At 38.4% G+C, this 25,149-nt stretch overlaps 1 protein-coding gene across 13 annotated transcripts in view; it reads right to left on the bottom strand.

The window, feature by feature from the left end:
- KCNIP4 (potassium voltage-gated channel interacting protein 4) overlaps positions 1-25,149 on the bottom strand; it is a 429,312-nt gene that overhangs the window by 36,677 nt on the left and 367,486 nt on the right. For all 13 annotated transcript variants that reach the window (XM_074541808.1, XM_026792157.2, XM_026792158.2 and 10 more), the window contains 5 exons: positions 20,349-20,418; positions 15,956-16,026; positions 8,860-8,967; positions 7,454-7,558; positions 6,823-6,885 (listed from right to left, as the gene is read on the bottom strand). In XM_074541808.1, the coding sequence (XP_074397909.1) occupies positions 6,823-6,885; positions 7,454-7,558; positions 8,860-8,967; positions 15,956-16,026; positions 20,349-20,418 (417 nt within the window). The remainder of the gene's footprint in view (positions 1-6,822; positions 6,886-7,453; positions 7,559-8,859; positions 8,968-15,955; positions 16,027-20,348; positions 20,419-25,149) is intronic.

Here is a 25,149-nt window from a genome sequence, read left to right on the forward strand (position 1 = left end):
ATCAACACTGTGTATGGAAAGGGTTACTCCTGCAGAAAACACCTGTGCCTGAAGCCTTTTTGTCATTATCAGAAGGACCAATGTCACTGGCCCTGACAGTCACCCATGCACTGTGCGTGCCTTAGTCCTTTGACTATTCTTTGTGGTGCTGCTGTGGATACGAGGCAATGCCCGAGTCAGACCAATTCCCACCAGCACCAATCAGTGAAAGGAGGCAGGTAAGGAACTGGGAAGTGCTTAGCTCTTGAGGTACCCCCACTTCTGTTTCTCAAGACCTAGATCTTCTCTATGGTAATTTATATGAAGCCAAACAGCCACCACTTTCTGGGACTCAGTCTGGCGTATCTAGGGCAGCATAGTCCATTTCTCCTGCTGGAGTCTGGATGGTAGACTGGCATTCAAATCCTTGTTTGGGGTAGGGAGGGCAGGGAAATGAGATCATACACATTCCCTGTCTAAGACGGAGAGAGGATGAGGGGAAGCACCATTCTACTCAGATCCTCCTACCCAGTGTCCAGAGAAGACAGTGCTCAAAGCCTGAAAGCTTTATAATTCCCTACATAACTGTTTCAACACTTTTTGAATGGACAGGCCATTTTTTGCAATGGGATGTGAATTAAGAGCCTTGAACCACCTGTATACCTCAGGCTGTACAGTGCTACTGCACTGATAGTTGTGCCAAACAAGTGCTCAGCAGAGTAGCACAAAGTTTTAGAAAGGCACATATGTGCAAAATGAGTGTTTAAGAACATACCAGAGTCTCTTGATGCTACAAAAAAATCTCAGGAACAAACCCCAGGAACCTGAATTAGAACCTCTGGTCAAAGATGTTTTGCCGTGTTCCTTCTTGCTTTTAAAGTAAGCATGCCACATTTCCTTTAGTAATTGCAAAAAGGAGTAAAAGGAATATAATTCTGCAAATCACTAAGTTCAGTATGATCTATGATTCTATGAATCCCAGCCCCAAACCTCATTTCTAAAACCAAATCTCAATATAAACATGAATTACATACTTTGAAGCACAGCAGTCTTAAAAGAAGAATATTTCTTAATTGGCAGAGAGACAAAAACTTAGGTAGCAAGATACTTTGTGTGTCAAAAAACCATAGCCACCATTGAAGTTAAAAGCAAGGGAAGGTGAGATAAGTAGCATGATGACAATTATAGCATTCTGTAGCATTCATTGTGTCTCCATCATGAAGCCCCAAACTGCCCATCCGATCAGCATTTTACTACTGCACAAGAACATAATTTTGTTATCAAAATGCTTAGGTAGAGCCACAGACTGAAAATCAACCCTGAGCAGTCCTATCCCTTTCCCATCCCATTAGCTACTCATGCGACCCCTAACACTAGAGCCATATCCCATATCACCGGTGGGTGGTCTCATGTTAGGTACAAGGGGATTCGCCCCCATCCACACTCAGGAATTGCTTATGATGCTGTATGGTAGGTTATTCATTAATCCGGAAGCAATCCTGGAATTATTGATAATGCTGTATGATAGGTTATTCATTAATCCAGAAGCAATCCTGGTGGATCCTTCTGTTTGAAGTTTGGTAAGCAGGGCAAACAATAAAGAGAGATAGGGATAAGGGAATTGTCGAGCTAAGCATGATCAGAGCTAATAATGTCAAACTGACCCTAAGAGCCGTGCCAAGCCATGGGAACCAAGCCAAGTACACCGGGAATTGACCATATTAGGATAGGAGTTCAAAAGTTTAAAGAGGAAGACTCATCAGAAGACCCTTGCCCGCAAGGAAGGACCACCAAGAATAATCCTCAAAATAGATGTCTCCGCCCACGCTCCGCCCACACCACGCCTCTTATGAATATGATGTAACCCTGCACCCAAGACTGTATTAAAGCTTGCTTCTGTCATGAGATAGCTAGAAATCCCTTTTGTGATTTCTCCGACGCGTCGTAATAAAATACCTCCTGTCTATGCTGACTTACTTGAGTCTCTTAGGCAGTTATTCTCGCCTTTTGGGGCAAAATTTGGCATCATATCTGGCGACCCAGATGGGACCAGACGGGAGAGCGGAGCCTTAGACGTCCTCTGGAGCCGGGTCCAGGGCCGGGACCCTCGGGCGCCCCTGACAGATTTTTGTCAGAAGAGACTCCCTCCCCCGGACCAGCGCTCTTCAGTGGACGAAGGGTTTCCTGCATCTCCTGCTCCAATTAAGAGGTATTTTAATTGTTTATTGCATATTGATTTTGGAACAAAGCGCTTTAATTGGGAAACGGGGACTAGACGTAGTCGCCCGACGGGAGCCATAGGGACGCCTTGGCATAATCCCATTTGGTATTGGGGTTTGAGTCCCCATTTGGTATTGGATTTGGAATCGGGGTTTGAGTCCCCATTTGGTATTGGGGTTTGAGTCCCCATTTGGTATTGGATTTGGAATCGGGGTTTGAGTCCCCATTTGGTATTGGGGTTTGAGTCTCCATTTGGTATTGGATTTGGAATCGGGGTTTGAGTCCCCATTTGGTATTGGGGTTTGAGTCCCCATTTGGTATTGGATTTGGAATCGGGGTTTGAGTCCCCATTTGGTATTGGGGTTTGAGTCCCCATTTGGTATTGGGGTTAAAGTCCCCATTTGGAATCAGAGTATTTGTTAAAAGAGTGAAAAAAAAAATAGAGAAAAAAAAAAGAAAAAAAAAAAAGAAAAAAAAAGAAAAAGAAAAGAAAATAAAAGAAAAAAAAGAAAAGAGTATTTGTTAAAAGGGTGTATGTTTTTCCTTAATGTTGTTGTCTTGTCTGAATTTTTTAAAAGCGTTGTTGCTTTGTTTGAATGTTGTTGCTTTGTTTGAATTTCTAAACTACGCCTGGGAACGTATCCAGCCAGGTCCGGGACCTTGTCTAATTTTTCCCTTTTCCCTGATAAGGTTTTTGAGGAAATACATTCATGTTATACTTTTGTCTAACATTGTTATGTTGTTTGCAAGTATTTTGTAATTTGCTAAGATGCAAGTTCGAATTGCGGGACAAGGACTCGGTATTTTGTGTTAATTGTAATTTTTGTGTGTGTAAGAATTTATTGTGATATTATCTGCAAACCGTACCTTGGTTTACAGCTGTTTTTACGGGTGTATGTGACAGCCCGAAGTTGACCAGTATCGGTACTATACGGTTTGCCAGCGACATCTCGGGATAAAGCGGTGTACTTTGATAGACCGGAAAAGTAGGACGGTTTGGATTAAAGTGTGTGGGTGTGGATGAGAGTGGATGAGACGCGATTGGAAATTGTGTGTATGAAGTGTTAAAATAAATTGACATACAGTGTTTGCGAGAAAGAGATTAAACTGAAAACGCAGACACAGAAAATAGCCATGGGAGGTCAACAGAGCAAGGACATAAGTATGAAAACCCCCTTAGGATGTATCTTAAAGCACTGGAAAGACTTGGGAAGAATTCGGGGGGTACCCCATTAAAATCAGGGATCGATGAGAAGATAAGCAGCCCTCAGGGACTAGATAGTCCACAGGGGTCGAGAAGCTACATGGATGCTGACAGCCCACCCAGACTAGAAGTCGAAGGGGAGGAAGGCAGTCTGTCAGGAGCGGAGAGCCGAAGGGAGACACGTAGCCTGCCCGAACTCAGTCCATATGGGGATAACCACACACCCAGAAGTGGAGGCATCTGTAGAATGGAAACCAGCACACCAAGGACTGGGGACAAAAGTAACTCACTGGGAAGTGACGTCTCTAAATTGAGGGGCGACGTCTCTGAATTGAGATATAGTGAGAAGAATGATGAGACGTGAAAGGGAGGCAGAGAACAGCTCACAGAAACTGAATATAGTAATTCAGATAGAGGATAGGAGAAGTTGAGGAGAAGAAAAAGGAAGACGGGAAGATAGCTCGAGTAGTGGCTGTAGCAGTGGCAGCTCAGAAGACAGGTTACTCGGAACCTGGAACTAGGGGAAGAGGTAGAGGCAACCCAATAGGAGGGAGGGGGAGGTTCCAACCCCACTCAACTAGAGTAGGGCCAAATCAGTGTGCTTACTGCCTAGAGATGGGACACTGGAAGCAAGAATGCCCCCGACTAAGGGAAAGACTGATGGCCACCACTACTACCACACATCAGGATAGTGAATGAGGGGGACCGGTGGGCCGTACCCTAGCAGACCCACTGGTTAAAATGGAACTAGGGGAAGGTAAAAAGGAATTGAACTTTTTGATTGACACGGGAGCAGCCTTTTCGGTTTTAAATCAGGAATTGGTACCTAAAAGTGATGAATTTGTACAAGTTGTGGGAGCAACAGGCCAACCAGAAAAGGCTTACTTTTTGAAACCTATTAAATACAAAATTGGGAAACAAATGGGAATTCACCAGTTCCTGTATTTACCAAATTCGCCAAAACCCTTATTGGGGAGAGACCTATTGGAAAACTTGGGAGCCGTAATAAAGTTCAATAAAGACAAATTGGAATTTCAAGTAAATGAGGAACAACTGATTACAGCTTTAAGCCTAACAATCAGTTGTGTGGAACCCAAACCTGAGAGTCAAAAGATCTTTGCTTTTGAGTGGGAGTCTGTAGATAGAGGGAGAAAGACCCAACTCACCTGGACAGTATTACCCCAAGGATGGACCAATTCCCCCACGATTTTTGGGAACCAGTTAGCCAAAGAATTAGAACAGTGGGAAAGGCCGCTGGGAGATGGTACCCTTTTGCAGTACGTAGACGACCTCCTAATAGCAACGGTGACAGAGGAAGACTCATCAGAAGACCCTTGCCCGCAAGGAAGGACCACCAAGAATAATCCTCAAAATAGATGTCTCCGCCCACGCTCCGCCCACACCACGCCTCTTATGAATATGATGTAACCCTGCACCCAAGACTGTATTAAAGCTTGCTTCTGTCATGAGATAGCTAGAAATCCCTTTTGTGATTTCTCCGACGCGTCGTAATAAAATACCTCCTGTCTATGCTGACTTACTTGAGTCTCTTAGGCAGTTATTCTCGCCTTTTGGGGCAAAATTCGGCATCAATCATGTCCCAGTTTAGAGAGCATCTCTCTCATGTGTATTCTGAATACTTAGAACAAGTAAATTAATCTTCTAACAGACTTGAGAGACTGAATTGCACTGGATAAGGAAAGCAGGCAATTCCTTACTAAAGGTATTAATTTTCTTTGTAAATGAATCATTCAGCCCATCACAATGATTGCTGTCATATGCAGATTAATGTGTCATTTAACTTCTAGAATGCTACAGACCTCAGCTGGGGAACGAATCTCATCTCTGTTTCTGATGATCACACAGTGTTAGCAGAGGAAATGACTTTTGTTGGTATTGAACAAGACTGACAAGCTGGAACCACGGTCAGTGCAACAGAGCATTGCTGACAGATGAGACACTGCCCAGTGCCTGTTGCTAAGGATACACAGAACAGCCACAGTTAGCAGAGCTCTTGGCTGTCTTTTATCCCCCAAAATCTGTGGATTAAAATCAAACCAAGTTACACTTACTAGGTAGCTGCACTCAAAAAAGCAACTCCAACAAATAGTTACAGATGCATATAAAAATAGACTGCTTCTAGAGCATCTCTGAGCATCTAGAGATTTCCCTATTCCAAATAGTTAAAAACCTAAAAAATGCATTAAATGCATTTATCTTCATAGTCTTGTTATCATCTGTCTCTTTATTACTCTGTTCTTGATATAGAAGACAAGAATCAATAAGCAGGGGTTATATTGCTGGTCTCTATCAGCTTCGTATTAATCAGTCTGCTGGGCAAGGTATCAGTAGACCACTACTACAACTTCTTAAATTTGTCACTGTAACAAACAGTATCAGGCTTATTGGCCACATGAATTTACATAATGTAATCAGGCCTATCATATTCACTCTGTCTAATCTGATGCTTTACTGTACACAACAACCTTGATCTTGGGGTGTCCTGTGTAGAGCCAGGAATTGGACTCACTTGTCCTGGTGGGTGCCTTCCAACTGAGTATATTCTATAATTCTATTAACCTCTTATCTTGCCAAAAGCTAATCATTCTTATCTTATACTCTATCATGTTTCTTTTTCTTGCAATTTTAAACGGATTTCCTTAAATTTATGAAAATGCAACTTATCTTTCTTCATATCACCTACTGGTCAGAGAACGAGCTGGTTTCTGAAGAGCAGAGGAGTGAAAATAGTCTGTAACTCCTGCTTCAGAAGTTTCCATTCTGGCTCTAGGGGCCAGGAGCTGCTGGAAGAATTTTTTTCTTGCTGTCAAGAAATTGACAGCCACTTGGGTGGCATAAAGGCTTGTGGCTGATAATCACAATCAGTTTACACCCTTGCCTTGAGAAAACTTGTCTGGTGTTCACTCTTGCCGTCCAACACTTTGCAAGCCTCTTGTACTCTCTTTTTATAAGGCTTCACTGCTTATAAGCACATCACAACTCACTGAGAAACTCAGCCATGGATGATAAATTTTCAGGCAATATTATTATTGCCATGATTATATGCCAGTTGTGACAGAACAGTGTGCCCCAGCATGAACAGAAGATAAAAATAAATATTTAGCTGAATGTAAAGAAACTTTTTTCCACCAAGTGTAAACAATACACTATTAAAGAGAGAAAGGATAATGGCACAGCTGTCTAATAAGCAATGACAGCTTGTGTATAATAGCTCTTCTGCAGATTCAGGCCACAAATTTATTTACACTGTCCAGTGTTTCTGTGTAATGGTGTACATAGATATTCTACCTCAGGAAAATGCTGTCTCTGGTATTAAGATCACCCACACTGACACTCCAGAAATCTGTGATAGAAATAGCCAACAGATACACATTCAGTACTTAAGACTCAATACTTACTTTCTGGCAGCTCTCAATGAATTCATCTATGGTAACTACTCCATCTTTGTTCTTGTCCATTTTCTGTATTTAAAAAAGAAAAAGAAAAAAAGTACAGGAATTGGGTTTGTGTGGCCAAGCTTTGGTAGCAGGAGAGCTACAGAAGTGAGAAGCTGCCAGAAACATCCCCCATGTGCAGCAGAGCCAAAGCCAGCCAGCTCCAGGACCTGCTGCTGGCCAAGGCTGAGCAATGAGGAATGATAACCTCTTCAGCCCTTTGTTAGATTATCTCTGCCCTGTTCATTTGAGGCAGGGAGTGAGGGAGAGGCTTTGGTGGGTGCCTGGCACCCAGACAGGGTCAACCCTCCACAGTATGTTTCTCCTCCTGAATTCCTGTGTGAAACAAGTCCTTTTCGTTGTTCATTTCAGTTATATGTCAGCATAGGAACAACCAGTCCAAAAGTCATAGTAAGTGGACTATGCTTAAAGAGCTTTTGTTGAAAAAACAGGGTGTGATGAGTAGGTCTGGGAAACTTGGAATGGAACCACAGAGAATAGAAAGGATTACAGAATTGGAAGGATATGTTATAACAATGAAAATCTTTATCTGCTCACTGAGCAGTCTTTTCAGCTTGTATGTTATGTGACCTACCTGGAAAAATGTTTCCACATGTTGTCTAGGTGCATCTTCTTTGAGAACGGGATAGGTGCATTTCCCCATCATGTCGTATATTGCTTTCATGATATCGAGCATTTCCTGAAGAGGAAAAAATTCCATTTCTGCAATGTAATGTGCATTTTCACCACCAACTCAGAAAAACTTGCACTGTTTGGTGAATCCCCAGCTGAGCATCCCAGGATGGGGGCCCCAAGGACATGCTGACAGTGTGGGCACCCATCACCCCAAGGGGCTCCTGCACTGCCCCTTCCATGGCCTCTTTTCCAGATAACCTTACAGTTCTTGGACACAGAAGTGCTGCTCTTTGACTTCTGGAATGTCCACTGCTTTAACTCAGAACATAATTTTTTAGGATTTGCATTTTAGAATAAAATTCTGGAATTCACCTAGGTATCTTTTTTTTTTTTTGACTGAGCAGATTCAAGGAGGAACTACTTAATTCTTAGAAAATCTAGCATCTGATTTCAGCTTTCATAGATGTGTGATTTCAATTTCAAATGATTATAATATATGAAAGTTCATGGATTGTGGGAAAAATCTCTCAATATCTCATGAATAAAAATAAAAAGAAGTTCTGTAATAGCAAGTGAGTGGCTAAAGCACATCACCTTCTTACAACTTATTTTCCCTAAATAAAATAAAAACAGCCATGAGCACACCTGCACATATGCAGAGTCATCCTCCTTTCATATCATAATCTTTGAATTTTGAGTGGCTTGTGAAAATTTTAATAATTTCAAAAGCAAGTCATCTGTAGTATGCTAAGAAATTTTTGACATACATTCCTCTTTTATAATGAATCTGAAGTGTTTTCTAAAAGTGTAAAATTATAAGTGTAATTTATATCTTTTCATAAACCCCACTTAAAAAATAAATCTCCATATTTTGATGAAATGCTCCTTTAGTCCCACTTATTTTAAGTATGTGTTTGAATCCTTGCAGAATAAAAGATGTAAGAATCTTTCTTTATAAGTCCTGTTTCAAGTCAAAATTATTAGAAGTAGATTAATAAAATAAGTAACAACTATTGTCCACATACTTAATTCATTTTTGTCCAAATATCCCACCAATCTGTTCTAGGAACTGTATGGGCAAATATGTAGGCATAAGTTGAAGCCAACTATTTCTGTACCTGTTGTGTTCAGAAACATAATTTCTGAAGAATTCTGAACTTTTGCAATTTCTATAAAGACTTTCCCTTTTCAATGTTCATATATGCCTTTAAAATAAGACAATTACTCTAATTTTTAGTGTGTCTAACTTCATAATATCTGATAACTTGTTAGCACATTCAATTTGACAATGAAGCCATTCTTCTTTGAATGCAAGACTTAGCTAACAACATTTACTTTCAGTGATTAATAAGAAGTAGATCTTACCTCTTTAGTTATATATCCATCCTTGTTTATATCATACAAGTTGAAAGCCCAGTTCAGTTTCTCCTGTACTGTCCCTCGGAGTAAAATTGAGAGACCCATAACAAAATCCTAAATAGACAAAAGGTCTTGGTCAGTTTGGAAATGAGCAGTTTTCCTCAAAAACTCAGAAATCCAGAATAATGCATTTGTCAGAAGTACAAAAAGATGTGTTGTTTCAAATTTCTTTACTTCACTGTGAGTGCTAATGATTTCTGGATTAACAATCTAGGCACTATTTCCTACACTCATAATTAATAAGTAAATTGAGTTATTTTCTATAAAGCAAACATAATTTTCTGTTAGTGGTTGTAGCCTCTAAAAGCCTAACATCTTACATAAGCAGCTCCCATTGAAGTGAGTACCAGGAAAAATCCATCCCCATGGTTTAATGGTCCAAGAAAAGCTTAAATAGTAGCTAGATTAATCTAAGCACAGGAGACCAATTTGGGGAAAACCATGTACTAAGGAACATTAAATTCTTGTTAAATGTCTACCTCGTTAAAGTGGAATATGTAGTTCTTAGATCTCTTAGACCAATCTGCTGCAGCCAATATTTCAAACTTCATGTGCAACACTGCACACCTCAATTCTTATTACTTTTATTGGAAGTATGATAGGGAATAATAAATATATTACATGTCCATGTGCCTTTTAATGTTTTTGTGACCCATCAATGCTCTATTGCTGCAGAGCTATTCCACAGAAATTATTCAGAAGGCTTTTGAGATTGTTTATATGTAGTATTTGGTTATAGATTTTTGTTTCATATTAAATACTCATTTGACAGCACAAACCTCACTTACATTTACTGAGCATTGTCCAGATTGAAGAAAATAGCAACTCTCATCACCTCTCTTCTGTATTTCTCAGCATGTTAATATTTTGTAAGCAATAGCGTTTTTTTTTTCCTTAACCATCTCCTCCACCTCTTTTTATTTGATAAGCATATGAACCCATAAATTTGTGAAACTGCTTTCATAATACATTGAGCAGAATATGGCAAGTGTGTACATTTAAATGTGTCTTTCTACATTGCTTGCAATGACATACAGGAAGTGTTAGAGTAACATTAGAGACAATAAAAGCCAAAATATTTCTTATTTGCACCAGCAAGGTTTTGCATTTTGTCTAATGCAGGAACAATGGAAAAGACTAGACTGAGGTTAGACATAAATTTAAAAGGCCTGGTGCACCAGAAAGTCAAAGAAATATACCTGATACTCTGAAGTATACACCGATATCATGGACTCAGGTGGTCTAGCAGGCACAGACAGCTCTTCTGACAGCTTCAGTCTTTTTAGCAATTCAATTGACATGCTCTGGGCTTTCTTAGTCTGTCAAAATTTCTGTCTTATTGGCATATGTGCCCTTTGGGGTAAATGGGTACATGAATCCTGAAAGAATTTTGTTCATCTTGTCTACATCTCAATGACTAATTGAGGGTCACAGGGTTAAATCTCCAAACAGTTCTTTACCAATGTACTATTAAATTGTTCAAGAAACTCAGAACAGATTTGATCACATTACAGCATTAGCAATTAACCTTTTTCATTCAGTACCATGTCTTCAAATCTTTTCTGTACAGTTTTACGTTCTTGATGTAGCTTCTCCTTAAGTCCTTTGTGGAGGTCCTCAGTTGCATTATTTTCTTACCTTATATCTAAGAATTGTGAATTTGTTTTGGCAGAGCAACATTTAAAAAATTTATCTAAAATAAATCCATTTTTCTTTTCTTGTTCAATTCTCTTTGTTTCTTTCTGTGGTGCACCACTTGTGTTAGCTGGCTTCCCAGAATCATTTCTACCCCCATTTCCAAGGCTATCCTTCTATCATCAGTTTAAAAAAAAAAACCTTGACTTAATATTGTTTTTTATGGGATTGGGAGTTGTTAAAGAGTAGAGACAACTCAAAAACCTTCCAGGTATATGCTCTAAACATTGCAGCAGTGAGTTATCTCCTTCCATATTGCATCAACATGTTTTGGGATCACACATAGTTCAGGTGCATTGCCTTTGTCTGAGTGTTGTACAGGAGTAATATCAGAAACAATAGAAAGGATTGTTCATAATAGGAAGTTGTGATGAGCTGGATAAGGACCCAGTTAGGATGGGATGTCTTTTCCACACACTTACTTTCAAGTAACTGAAGGACACAGTAATAGAATCACACAGAAATGGAGTATCTGATTCAGTGGATATAGGCCAAATCCACAGGGTATTTTGGGCTAGAGCCTTGAAAGGCAAGATGCTCTGCAGGGTGGAAGGCAATGTGTGTGACAGGAGCAGTGCAGCCATTCTGTGTGTTAAGCAATAACCCAGTGCAGAGAGCCACAGTAAAGCAGCAGTGCAGAGGGAAGCAGCTACACTCAGGGAGCAGCTGCCCATCTTTATGCACGAAAACAGCAACTCAGTGATGCACAAATCACGCACACCATTTAGCAAAGAGCATCAATTCAAGTCCCCATTACAGTATTAGAGCACCCAGATGCTGTTTTCCATCCTGGTTTAGACATGTAATTTCTAGGGAGAGAGGAATTCTACTTTTAGAACTTGTTTATTTTTAAAGAAAATTTCACCATACTCAGATCCATACATGCTCTGAGAGTGCTGCCACTGCCCACTGAGATGGATGGTCCTGCTCAGCTGAGCACCTAATGGGGAGAGGTGATTTGATCTAGGGTGACAAAGGAGCCTAAAACAGGAAGTCTGAGCTGAGACAACTCTAGGTTGGGTCTTTCTTCAGTCTGTGACAGTGAAGTTAGAAACACAAAGCCTCTTCCTTGGTACTTTGCTTTACTCCTTTCCACAGTTTCCTGTTTGCAACTTGCCAGTTTCCTGCAGAGCATGCTAATACTTGTTAAAACCTCCTTCTGTGCCTAATTCTGAATCTTCAGGCAAGGGGGATGTCTCACTGAGGGGTTGCAAAATGCAGCATCATTGCACCTGTACCAGAGCCTGTGTGTACTCAGAGCCTGCTGACATTTCTGTTCTGCATACAGCTGTAGAGAATGTCTGGTTGTGATCTGGAATGAACTTAGATTTGTGGGGCTTTTGTCAGCAGTGATTAATTATCTCCTAGCAAGGTTGTTGATGACATTCTGATTGCTTTATCTCTCAGTAAATCTTTGGGGATAATTAGTTCATTAATAAATTAATTAAAAAAGCTTATTAGTGTGCTGTCTCAAATCCATAGGAAAGCATAAAATTATTCACCTGGTCATGTGTTCCTTTATATCTTTTTCAGAAATAGGTAGAAGTGGGTAGGCAGAACCTTAATCCATTTTTAAATTTAGATTTTAGGATTTTGAAAAGGAATCAAGTGATGGCACAGAAGTGGTGGAGGCCTGGTGTATGTAAAACAAAGGTCTAAGAGAAGGAACTTCTTCTAAAAGGAAATGTATTTCTTTGTAGCTACTTTAAATCAGATGGTGTTAAAATGCCTATGAGATCACCACTTACTAAAAAAAAATAGCTCATTTCCTACATGACATGGACAAACGTTTTTGTGTTGAACCCACAGAATCATGCTTGTGAACCTCATGAAATTCAATGGGGCCAAGTTCAAAGTCCTGCACCTGGATCAGGGCAATCCCAAGCCAAAATAAAGGCTGGGCAGAAAATGGATTACGAGCAGCCCTGAGGAAAAGGACTTGGGGATATTGGTTGATGATAAACTCAACATGAACCAGCAATGTGGGCTTGCAGCCCAGAAAGCCAATCATGACCTGGGCTGAATCAAAATAAACTGGACCACAAGGTCAAGGAAGGTGATTCTGTCCCTCTTTGCCTTCATGAGACCCCACCTGGAATACTGCATCCAGCTTAGGGGCTGAATGACATGGACCTGCTGGAACAAGTCCAGAGGACTGGAGCACCTCTGCTATGAAGACAGGCTGAGAGTTGGGCTTGCTCAGCTGGGAGGAGAGAAGGCTCCAGGGACACCTTAAAGCACCTCTCATTACCTAAAGTGGGCCTGCAAGAGAGCTGGGAAGGGACTCTGCACAAGGACATGTAGGAACAGGACAAAGGGAATGGCTTTAAACTGACAGAGAGTAGGTTTAAATTAACTATTAGGAAGAAATTCTTCTCTGTGAGGATGGTGAGGCACTGGAACAGGTTTCCCAGAGAAGCTGTGAATGCCCTATTGCTGGAAGTGTTTAAGGTCATGTTGGATGGGGCTTCAAGCAACCTGCTCCAGTGGGAGGTGTCCTTGCCCATGGCAGGGGGGTTGGAACAAGATGACCTTCAAGGTCTTTTCCAATCCAAGGCATTCTGTGATTCTATGACTTAGTTAACTATTGCCTTCATAATACTGCCCTGGACACCACTTTTATTATTAGTAAAATATGAAGTAGTGTTTGACCTTAAGCATGGAAGTGAGTTAGCATGCTTGCTAATTTATTAACCAATAAAGTTTTGTTTTGATTAAATATGACAGAAGTCTTTAAATATCTCCATTGTGTTTGGCCACAGCACTGTGCTTTAAAGCACTGAGAATTTGTGGGATTATTTAATGACTTTCAGAAAGGTCACATTTAAAGCAACCTCAATCTGCATCTGCAACAAATGAAGGATACTGATTTGGATATTTGCATGTGTGTGCAATGAGCTTTACTTTGACAATACGTCTAAAGTTACTTAGCCTCCGTTTTTCTGACTGTGTAAATAGTTTTGAGGCCAGATCTTTATTTTGGCTCAATGACAATATACATGCATCAAATAAAAACCTTGCTTTTGTATCTGTCTCTGTCTAATGAAAAAAATAACTTCACTAACATGCCCAAAGAACTCTCCAATAGTTGGGTCACTGGGTCTTCAGAAACTCTGTCATATTAAAACAAAACTAACTAGTTCACAAAACAAATGAAATAAATTAGTCTCAAAATTAATACAATCCTGGGATAAAGAGAGATAAGTTCAAGCACCTAATTTTATAAGTTTGGTCTTTAGCTATATAAATCCTTAATTTAGATATCCTGGCTTGTTACCAAAGAGCATATGGATTTAAGGACGACAAAACTCTAAGGACTCTAAAGACACAGCAATCTCACCAAGAAGCATCAATTGAGGTCTGCATTTAAGTTGTGCTCAGATCTAACTTTTCATTGTTGATGGTTGAAAATTTGAGGAATAAAGGGCAAAAAGCAAAAGTAAATTCTCTTTTTTTACCTACAACTCCAGCTACCACTGTTTCATGGGAAAATGAGAGTGCAACACATAAAAAAAAAAAGTCATTCAACAAAATAATTTTGCTGCCATTTCAGGTTTTGATAATCTTCCTTTATACAGGAGATAGCCAGAGTGTTTTCATCATAGGTAATTACCTTAAATTGTATTTACTCCTACACTTTGATATAGAAAGTACTTTGGAAAGAATGATTATTTTTCCTCCAAACTTCTAAACTACTCCTCTACCTTTTGAGCTATTTACTTTTGTTGTTTTTCTAATGGAAATTAGAAAACTAGAATAAAGATTGGAATAGAAAGAAAATGGCACAGCAGGAAAAAATGAGATTATTGTATTTTGCACATTTCACAATATCTTCTTCTACATTTTGCAGCTATTTTCATGTGATTAGGAAAAAAACCCATACATTTTAAACTTCAGGAGGATGCTTTTAGAATGGCCATCATGCAGTTTGTAAGTATAATGTTTCTACAAGGACACAGAAGCAAGAGTGTTTTGATGGCAGTAGAGTTATGGTGGATTCAAAGTTAGTGCAGATAATAAGGAAATCTGGATCACTCATGTCTGCCTTGATATTGAACAAAAGTTCAGCACCTCTGCTTTTATTTTCCTGATTTATTTTACTCGAAAGCCCTTTATTCATGCACAAACCTGCACTCTGAGATAATCAAAGCGCTCCAAATCCAGTGCATTTCTGAAGACTTTCTGCCTGAAATACAAGTGTCAACAAATTGACCAGAAAAGGTAAAAAAAAAAATCTTTCATTCCCATTCTTTTTAATGATAATTGCAGAAATAATTTACTTATACTAAAAGTAATTTTTCTCAATGTGCCTACTGTAACTGAAAGATGGGAAGTTTGAGTTAGATATACAAAATAAAGTCTTCACTGGGAGGGTGGTGAGGCGCTGGCACAGGTTGCCCAGAGAAGTTGTGGATCCCTATCCCTGGAAGTGTTCAGGGCCAGGTTGGATGAGGCAACTTGGTCTCCTGGGAGGTGTTCCGGTCCATGGCAAGGGGTTTGGAACTGGGTGATCTTTAAGATCCCTTACAATGCAAACCATTCTATGATTCTGTGATTAGATCAGAAGAATCCTTGCATATTACAAGAAGACATGTATGTACAGAAGACATGAATTAATCCTCCATTCCTGCTCCTAGTGAGTGTATTTATCACAATCCAATCAGAAGTTTAAGGAAATAATTAGTTCATTATAATCAAAACCAAAAAAAACCATGACAAAACAAACATATTCTTTTCAAATGAATTTTGTTTTTTTAATTCCACAGCTTAAAATATTATCTCCTTAGCAGTATTTTGTTCACCCTGTTCTCATCTACAGTATTGCAGTAAGGTCCCTTTTTTCCATATTATATTGTGTGGATGACATCAGCCTTACCAGGGAAAGGCAGAACTGGGAAAAAAGATTGGGCAGTTACATGGAAGAAGAATGAATTTGCAACTCTTGTGCTTTTAAAAAATTTGCTTTAAAGCCTTTTTCTAGAACTTTCTGGAAACTAAGTATGAAAAATTAGATTTTGGCTGAGTCATCTCCATAACATCAGTTGCAGTTCAGAAATCTCCTCTTGCAAAGGCAGAGAGGGAGAACTATTTTAGGTAACTTGTGTATAAATTAGGTTACCTTTTAAATTGACAGATTTTTAAAAATATTATGTAGTAGCACAGTCTCAGTTACCCTTATGGAATACACAACTGTAAAGTAATGACTTTTCTAATTGCATTGGAAAAACTTGAAAATTGAGTCTCATCCCTAAATTTTCCCCAATGTGAGCCAGCCACCAAAGTGGACTTCATTACAAGGAATGGCAAAGTATTCAATTTTATAGAAATAAGCCATGGCATCACTTACCTCAAAACTTACAGATCCATTGTGATCAGTGTCAAATGCATTAAACAGAAAATGTGCATATGTTGTGGAATCTAAAATTTAAAGCAGAAAAAGGATTCACAGTAAGTAAATCTTATTTAATAAAATTTAATTCTATTAAAATTATTTGATACCAAGATATATTTTATTACCAGAATTTCATAGCAAGACTAGCTTTCCAGTGAAATTTATACTTCCTTTTTGGCAGGAGAGAAGGGATAAGATATAAGTGCAAAGAAACCAAAAATGAAAAATTCTGTCTGGAATATCTCTATTCATTTTTATTCTTGTGTTTGCTAGCCACTGGTACCTGAGCAAATAGCAAAGATGACTTATTATTGCACTCAGAAACAGCCTGTTTTAACAGGAACACTGACTGTGACAGGGATCACATGCCTGCAATGAAGGCTGTGTTTATTTTCTCCCGTTAAATGAGGGAAGCAGACACTGCTCTCACCACACCCCACATGTGCTGGTTTTGCTCTGCACACAGATCTGTTCCCCAGGCTGAAGCTGATCTTTTCAGACAGCTGCTGGTGCTGTTGTGTCCTATGCTCACCCACAGGTGAGAGGAAATCCTCTCCTGAGAAGCAGATTCTTAAAGCTGGCTTGCTGCTGAATTCCCATGATCGTGGCATTAGGGCTTGGAAAAATTGGCTGTGACTCACTAAATGGTCAGTAAGACTCTGAAAGATGACCTTAAACAAATCATCCCTTCACTATTTGCATACTTACTAAACCTCCTCCCCAGTGCATATTGACTCATTTCAGAAACCCACACAGCATGAATATAAATCTGTCAAGACTGTAACTTTTGTAAAGATCCTTTCTTCTATTTCCACTGAATGCCTTCTAAAAGGCACAACCTGCTCCAGGAGTAATATATTGTGAGGAGAGCACTTATCCAGAGACAGCCCTCTGGATGTAAAGTAGAAGCTGCTGGGGTTAAGGGAAGTCAGCTTATCAGTCCTCAGTGATTTTCCTTCCCTCAAAATCCTGCAAATTAATGAAGGATGAGGATTGTTTACTTTTAATACTCAATTTTCCCTTTTTACCTCATATGTTTACAATAATTTTAGGCTAATTAACATAAACCTCACAAATTATTAATAAAGGGCAAAGTGTAATGAAATCAGCATCCCCTTTGCAGAACAAACTCCCTCTCATGGAAAAACCTGATCAGTGCTGAAATACCATTTTCTGTTTTCTTGGCATTAACCCATTTAACATTTTATATCAATCCTGCAAACCTTTATTTTTCACAGCCCAAAATACTGTTTTGTATTAAACTGAGCAATAGGCTGGCAACACTCAGCTGAAATGCCACCTTGACTTGAGCAACCAGATATACCAAAACTGAAAGCTTTGTGCTTCACAGATTCAGACCTGAAGAAAATTCTCTAGTCTTACTTCAATATGTTTATTCTGTATGATGTGAGATAATCATAACAAGAAAAACTACAATCTTTAAAACCTGTCTGTTAGCACATTTTCAGAGAATTAAATCCCCACCACCACCACTATTTGAGAGAGTCATTCATTCTTCCATGTGTCCAGTAACCACCATAATTGCTTAAGCACAACTTGGCAGACACATTCCCACTTCAGCTGAAAAATGTAAATTTGTTGACTAGGGTTTATATTTAGCATTTTAATAGTCATATTTTCTATAATCTACTGAGACTTCTGTTGTGCAACAGAATATACTATGTAAATCATCTTCAGGGAAAAAATGAGTTCTAGAGGTATAATTACTGTAAAAGGAATTTTAAATACCTTCCTATTCTCTTGACATCCATTTCTTAAAAACAAGTGAAATATTCCTGATTATTTTCTGTAGATGTACAGAAAACAGAAAGGGATTTTAATTTTGTTGCCCATACATTATACAATATACTACTTTTTTTGTATGATGGTATATGAGAAAAGGTCCCTAGTTCAAAAATATTTTTTCTGGTAACCCCTCTGAAAAAAAAAAAAATCAAAAGCTTTTTTCAGAGTTGTTTGCTCAAGCAATTCTGATCTGAAATTTTGCCTTCAAAACCACAAAAGGATGAGGCATGCTAGTATTTTAATTAGAGCTGCTTAGTCTAATTTCCCATTTCCCCCCCCCCCAAATCTTGAACATTATTCATTTTAGACAAAATCTTAATTTTTTAAATGAAATTGTATTTCATTCAATTTCTTTCCAAGGATCTGATATCTCAACTAGTAGGCTAATTTGCTATTTTAACAGGTTGAGATAGGAACAGCTCTTAAATTAGAATTCCCTTGAAAAACACCATCAAAGCATTTTAAACATCAGAGGAAAAAACCAGCAATCATCACACATGGAAGAGTAGGACTTATCAAACTACAAGCATGGTCTAATTTGTTCAGAAGTGATAAAGGAGTGTAATAATTATTCAGTGTGTGGATTCTTATCTATGACCTACTGGGTAGGGATGAAAAAATCCCAACTTTCATTTCAGGTGATCCACTGCAAAAATGCAGGGGGTATATTCATTCACCTCTATGGCAGTGAATCTAAAAATAAGTTTCTGGAGTGCCCTTTCTGGCATGGAAAGTTTTTTACAAAGCTACTTTTGCCTTTTAAAATACATTACTTTTGCTGCAATCCAGTGTCATTTCCTTTCCTTTGTTATTCTTGTAGCACCTTGTCTGATTTGTATTTCTCCTGTACCTGTCCTGTCCTGTAAAGTCTTGGAAGTTGCTTGAGGAAGTGACTTGCTGGATGACATTGAAAAATTTCTTTGGTTGCCCTGAAACTTAAAATCTTATAGACATAATTTTGTTTGTTCAGATATGAATTATGCATTGAATATATTAATTGTCATAATGATACATTGTGTTGTACCTGGTTTTTCATCACACAGACAATTGGAGCACAGACCTACATGTTTTAATTTGCGGAAAACATTCAAGATTCTTCTTTCCTCTTTAATACTGGGATATACATAAAATCATTATTTTAAGAACAACTGAAATTTAGAGGCCTCAGCTGGACACATAATTTTGACAAGACCTTAAAGATTTAAGAACTCAGTCTGGTTTCTTAACTAGACATCCCAGTGCAGTTCTCACCTCCTCCTCCAAAGGATGCCACTGCCCTAAATGCCAGAGGAAGATCAGCATTAACACCAGGAATAGGGGTAGAAATAAGACATTTTGTACATATGCATTTTAACTACATTAATAGTTTTTCTTCTCTGTAACAACTAGATCTGGACTAATAAAGATTAGTCCTTTGAGATTACATTTACTCTCACGATATCTTTTGACTTCACTTTTAGAACAGGTGTTCTTTCTCTTTGCCCATAAAAAATTCTGGGTGCAACAATAGGAAATATGATAGATTTTTTCTGTTAAGCATAGTAAGGGTGTAAATCACATAGAATTGTTTTCACTACCCAAGGGTAACTACAAAATATAATATTACAAACTGTAATTGTTAGCTTGGTCTAAAAGTTTACGAAGAGAAACAATCAGTAGGCAGGTCAACCCTTCTAGCCTTTTGTTCATTTCTATTGAGTGTGCCTACTTCCTAATAATTTCAGAGATGGTAATCTGCACTGAATGCTGCTCTTTACCTTCTAGGTCTTTATTCAAAATTAAACTAATGGGGAGATATTTTGTTCCTACCAATTAATGTGGGGTTTAAAATAAAGAATGAAAAGAAGGAGTTCTGAAGAATCCCAGAGAAAAACACAAATCTCAAGAGCTCTGGGAGAAGCTGAAGAGTTGGGACTGAAGGGTTGAGGAAGAATTTGAAGAGGGGTAACTGAATAGCAAATACAAGAGGAAGAAAAGAGAGGAAAAAAATTGAAATTGAAAGAAATCTGAGGTTCAAGGAAAAAAACCCGAAAGTGTTACATATTTTTGTGTTACCTTCATCGCACTAAAAAGATAATGGAAATAATAAAATAGCAAAACTCCTGGAAATCAATTAATTGAAATCAAGGTTAGCATTTAAGAGAAATCCCATAGAATTAAAGGTGCGGTTCTGTTGTTGATATGAGAGGGTACCTGCAGTGCCTCCTATAGTTCCTCCTACTGTGAAAGCGTTTTTTTGGGTAAAAGAGAATGGACAAGAATTTTTAGAAAGCTTAAAGAAAAATAACATACTCAGAGAAACTTGCTTTAATGGTACCCATCACAGGTAGTAACTTCATAACAGTAGACTGACTTCATGTACATACTATTGCATTTCATTCAAAAATACAGATTTAAAAATGTGTCCAACTATCAAGGAAGTACCCCTTGAGTTCAGACAGAGCTTGAGGGAACAATCTTGTTAATTTGAACAAGAGGCCCTTGTCAGACTTAGGAACTAGCAGACATACTGCAGGACTAATTATGTCTGCCAAGTACTTACCTCCCTGTGGAAAGAACTGAGAGTAAATCTCTTTGAAGGTTTCTTCATTGACAACACCACTGGGGCATTCCTGGAAAAAAGTAAATGACAAGAAGTGAATACCATCCAAACTGGTCCACTCAGCTCATGTGTTCAGGAGACCATCCACAGCATGTATGTGACTAACACATTCAAATGTGTGACTGCACTTTCAACCAATCATTAATGCACATTATCACACTGAAGTATCTTCCTAAAGAATTCCCATGAGACAAAAACTCCTTCTACGCCATAGATCTCAACACCATTTGCAACCTGAGTGACTCACTGTGCTGCTGTGGGTGGAGCCGTTGTTGGAGCTGTTGTGTCACCTGTGTGCCGTGAGCAGTCGCTCCCTCAGCTGCAATCAGCATTTGTGTGGTACGGAAATCAAGCAGGAATGTAAACCCTTTGGTATTGTTGAGAGAACATGCAGTCACATTCTACTGGAAGAGTTCTATTCAATGAGTTCAAAACACCCTGCCATTAAAGGTCTTGTTCAAACCTTGCATGTGGCATTCACATTCTCTGAACATGGTTCCTTCACCCAGGGTTTTTCTCCTGGGAAGCTGAAAGGCAGCAAGAGGCCTCAAAGAAAGGAAAACCAATTCTTATATAATTTACTTCTCCTGTGTTATGCTCATGTGGAATGTGTTTGGAGTGGTTTATCCAAGGTGATTTCTTGATTGGACTTCAGTGTGAGTTATTTTGACTCAGTGGCCAATTGGGGCCAAGCTGCGTTGGGACTCTGGAAAGAGTCATGAGTTTTCATTAGTATCTTTTTAGCATTCAGTAAGTATCTTTTCTGTATTCTTTAGTATAGTATAGGATAGTATAGTATTCTTTAATATATAAAGAATATATAATATTCTTATTATAAGAATATTATAAATATAATAAAGTATAAAATTAGCCTTCTGATAACATGGAGTCTTCCTCATCATTCCTTCCTTCATTGGTGGCCCTGCATTTACAATACTTGCAGATCCTTTTGCCTCTTTACAAATTTTTCAGAAATTGAAATATGTAACACAGAATATGTAGGAAGTTTCTGAATAGATTGACTACGAAGAAAAAGAAAGGAAGTGAAGGAGAATAAAGAGGGTTAAACCAATGACTTATGCAAAGACGTAGGAAAAGCAGAAGGAATACTGCAATTGATTACTGTGTCAAGCATAAATATCCAAGACCAGAGAACTGATTTCTAGTCCTGATTTTGCCAGACTGAGCAGAAGACTTCGGGCAATGTACTTAATTCTCTTTAAGTCTTAATCCCTTCTCTAATGCAAAAAGGGGGTAAAAAGCCAGGTATGCTCTTTAAAAGAAAAGGACTTTTAGAAACAAAGGAAAAAAAATAAATTAAGTTTCAAGGTTCATACATTTATTTTTGACTATTAGCATGCTATTTGGACTGAGAACTCAAACATATGTGCTCCTAGTCCTAAACTAAGGAAAATGAATAGCTGGAAATGGACATCAAGAGTAGTGTAACACCTTTTAGGGGTGTAACAGCAACTTTTCCTGTGAGAAAAAATAGTATTTCAATTAGATCAAATAAGAACCATTGAGATATTCATAGTTCTGGCACCTTCTGCTAAGAAACAAATAGTGTAATTTCTAATTGAGAGACAAATGCATGGTCTGAGAAATGCATCTCGCGTCTAGGATTATCATGCTTTTATGTCAATTATCCTTAACTAAATCAGCTTTTCATCATAACTAAGCACATGTGAACATATAGCAAGACAGAATTCTGTTTAATCAAAAAACCAGAAACAAACATCAGTGTCAGAGATACACATACAAAATTATTTGTCCCTGGGCACAGAGGCTGATGCAGGCACTGATGTCCCTGATGCAGGCAGAGCTAGAGCTCAGGTCAAAATAACATTAAATAAATACTGACTGCTGAGCAACACTGCCTTTGGAACCAAAGCGTTTGGGGAATGGGAGGAACAGTGACATGAACCTCCACCCTTCATCAGGTAAGGAGCAATCCATAATCAAGGAGGCATCTCCCTGTCTGTCACGTCTTTGGATATGAGGGCACTCTAAAACATCTCTCTCTCTTACCAGCTATCCAAAAAGACTCTAGTCAGATAGGCCACTATGGTTTCTAGCAGGTTTAAAAGTAACAAGCAATAGGACAAGAGGAAATGGCCCCAAGTTCCCCCAGGGGAAGTTTGGATTGGATATAAGGGAAAATTTCTTCACTGAAAAGGGTTATCAAGCATAGAAACAGGCTGCACAGGGAAGTGCTTGAGTCACCATCCCTGAAGATATTTAAAAGCCTGTGAGTGTGGCACCTGGGGACATGGTTGAGTTGTGGATCTGGCAGTGCTGGGTTAATGGTTGGACTCGATGACCTCAGACATCTTTTCAACCTTGATGATTCTATGATGCTATGATTCCACTATGCTGCTTGTCTTTGGGAAGCCTTCTGGAGTTGTATAAGAGCATGCAAAAGAGCAGTATTTTTACTCGGATTCAAAGCACAATAAAGAAAACATCAGTGAATTCTTCAGATAGTCATTGAAATAATATTATAGTTATTCAACATAGAAAATGTAACCAAAGTATTTTACAACCTCCTCTTCCAAGCATATAATGGTATATGATCTATATCACTCACAGACCTGCAGGAGGAAGAATAAACAGCCTTTACCTTGAGATAGGTGTGAGTGTGAAAAAATAATGTGGCATTTCAAAATTTAGAAAAAGAAGCAGTGGCTTCTTTCTGCTCTGTGGGTAATTTTTTTTCAGACAAGAGAAAAAAGAGCTGGGCACATTTTGAACAAATTAAAGAGAAAACCTGTATTTTTGAATTTGTACAGGTCAGATGTTGCCTTTTTTTTTCCCCTCAGAAGATTAAGGAACAATGGATGACAAAATGCACATTTAAGGTCATCTAACTCTGTGGCTGGTTAAAATGTAAAACAATTTTTTCCCTTTTCTTCGGCTGACAGAGGCATTCAAATCATTCTAATTTTGCAAAGAATGCACTCCTCTTTTTTACAGGAAATGCCAACAACTCCATCTCTGTGAGTCCTTAGTCTGAAGCTCTGAAGACTGAGAGTCCCATTTCCTGACTGCATTTAAATTTTGTGATGTTGGAGGAGAATTAGGGATACTCTGCAAAAATTGATATGATTTATTATTTTTAAGTTCAAAATAAGCTGCCAGCCTTTGTTATTAGAGAAATGCATGATCTACATACCTCTTTTAAAGGCAGTCCTTTTTTCTGTTTCTTAATAAGCTCTGGTTTCACCACACCGTTTGAAAGAATCATTGCTTGAAAAGCCAACCTACTTTCAGGTTTAGAGAATTCTATACTTCACAGAATGATATTTTAGCAGAGCCAGGAATGACATTTTGAGTTTCTCTAGCTTGTCCCTCTGTAGCTTCCTCTGTTCTTTGCCAGAGTATTGCCAGTAACATTTTACCTTTTCCATCCTTGAAAGTCTGTAGAAATGTGTCCTAAGGGACATTCATTAAAAATCTGAGATGCTGGCCAATTACATTTACCAGAAATATCAGCTCAAACTTTTCTTTCTTTAGCACGCATCTTTCCTCTGAGACTTTACATGACAGGGAACACTTCTGATCTTGAATAATTTCATTCTAAAAATATATGTGGCCAACATGATTTACCTCCAGGACTGTACTTTTCTTGACTCATAAATCTGGCTTTATTGTGTTTATCAGGAGATTTGTGCAGTTCAGAGAAAGAGATTAAATATTGTAATTGTTAAGTACGCCCCAAGGTTTTATGTCAAGCTATTGCTGACTTCTTCCACTGTACCAACTATAATTAAAAAAATCTATCTAACCTTTCATTAAATTCTTATAAAAGTGAGGGGAAAATTAAATAGTTTGAAAGAAAAATGTGAGGCTTATTTAAACAATTTCCTATATTCTTTCTTTCCTTGATCTGAATATAATTTATTTTGTTACAGCAAATTTCTAATTTACAAGCTTTTAAAATTGCATTAATGTATTAGATTTTCCTTCTGGAGAATAAAAAGGAGGGAATGTTCAACTTGAAGTGAATCCAGTTCTCTCTCTTTTAAAGAGAAAATAATATAAACTGACAAACAGACAGAGAATAATAAATATGGTTCTGCCTTTTGATGATCTCTCTTGCTTCCTATTTCGCTGCTGAGAAATTATACCTCCAGCACATGGTCTTATGAACCACTCCAAACCCTGTAAATTATTCAGCCTCAGACAACTCTCTAAGACAACTCTCCTTCAGTATTTTTTAATATACTGCAGTAGGTGATTCTTCTTCACTACCTAATCAACATCCTTTTCAGACAAGAGGCAAACCAAGAAGACACAAAACCTGAGAAATAGTGAAATGTAGAAAAGAGAATGAAGGAGAAACGAATTCAAAGCTCAGACTTTTGTCTGCTTAACCATTCTGAATGATGGATAAAGCTGGAGTTTTGGCAACTTTGAATGTCTTTCAGTTACAGAATTTTGCATGACAAATTTCCCATCCCATGCTGCATCTGCTGTTTTAGCTTTCACACTGCTTCATTTTAGATACATGTTCATGTCCATTGATTTACATATCTTCTCTTTTTGCATGTACTTATAAGCTCTATGTGCGTGTGCCTTCTAGGAATATGCCTTCAGCCTCCTTCTCATTCATGCTGTGGAATCTGATCAGATACTTCCCCCAAAGAAATGTAATTACTTCATTGATTTGATTTTAATGAGTTTCTATAATCCAATACATTCATTCATGAGTATTGTAGCCAAGTTACTTGGGAATACT

Source organism: Zonotrichia albicollis, chromosome 5, assembly GCF_047830755.1.
Source record: "Zonotrichia albicollis isolate bZonAlb1 chromosome 5, bZonAlb1.hap1, whole genome shotgun sequence".
NCBI lineage: Eukaryota > Metazoa > Chordata > Aves > Passeriformes > Passerellidae > Zonotrichia > Zonotrichia albicollis.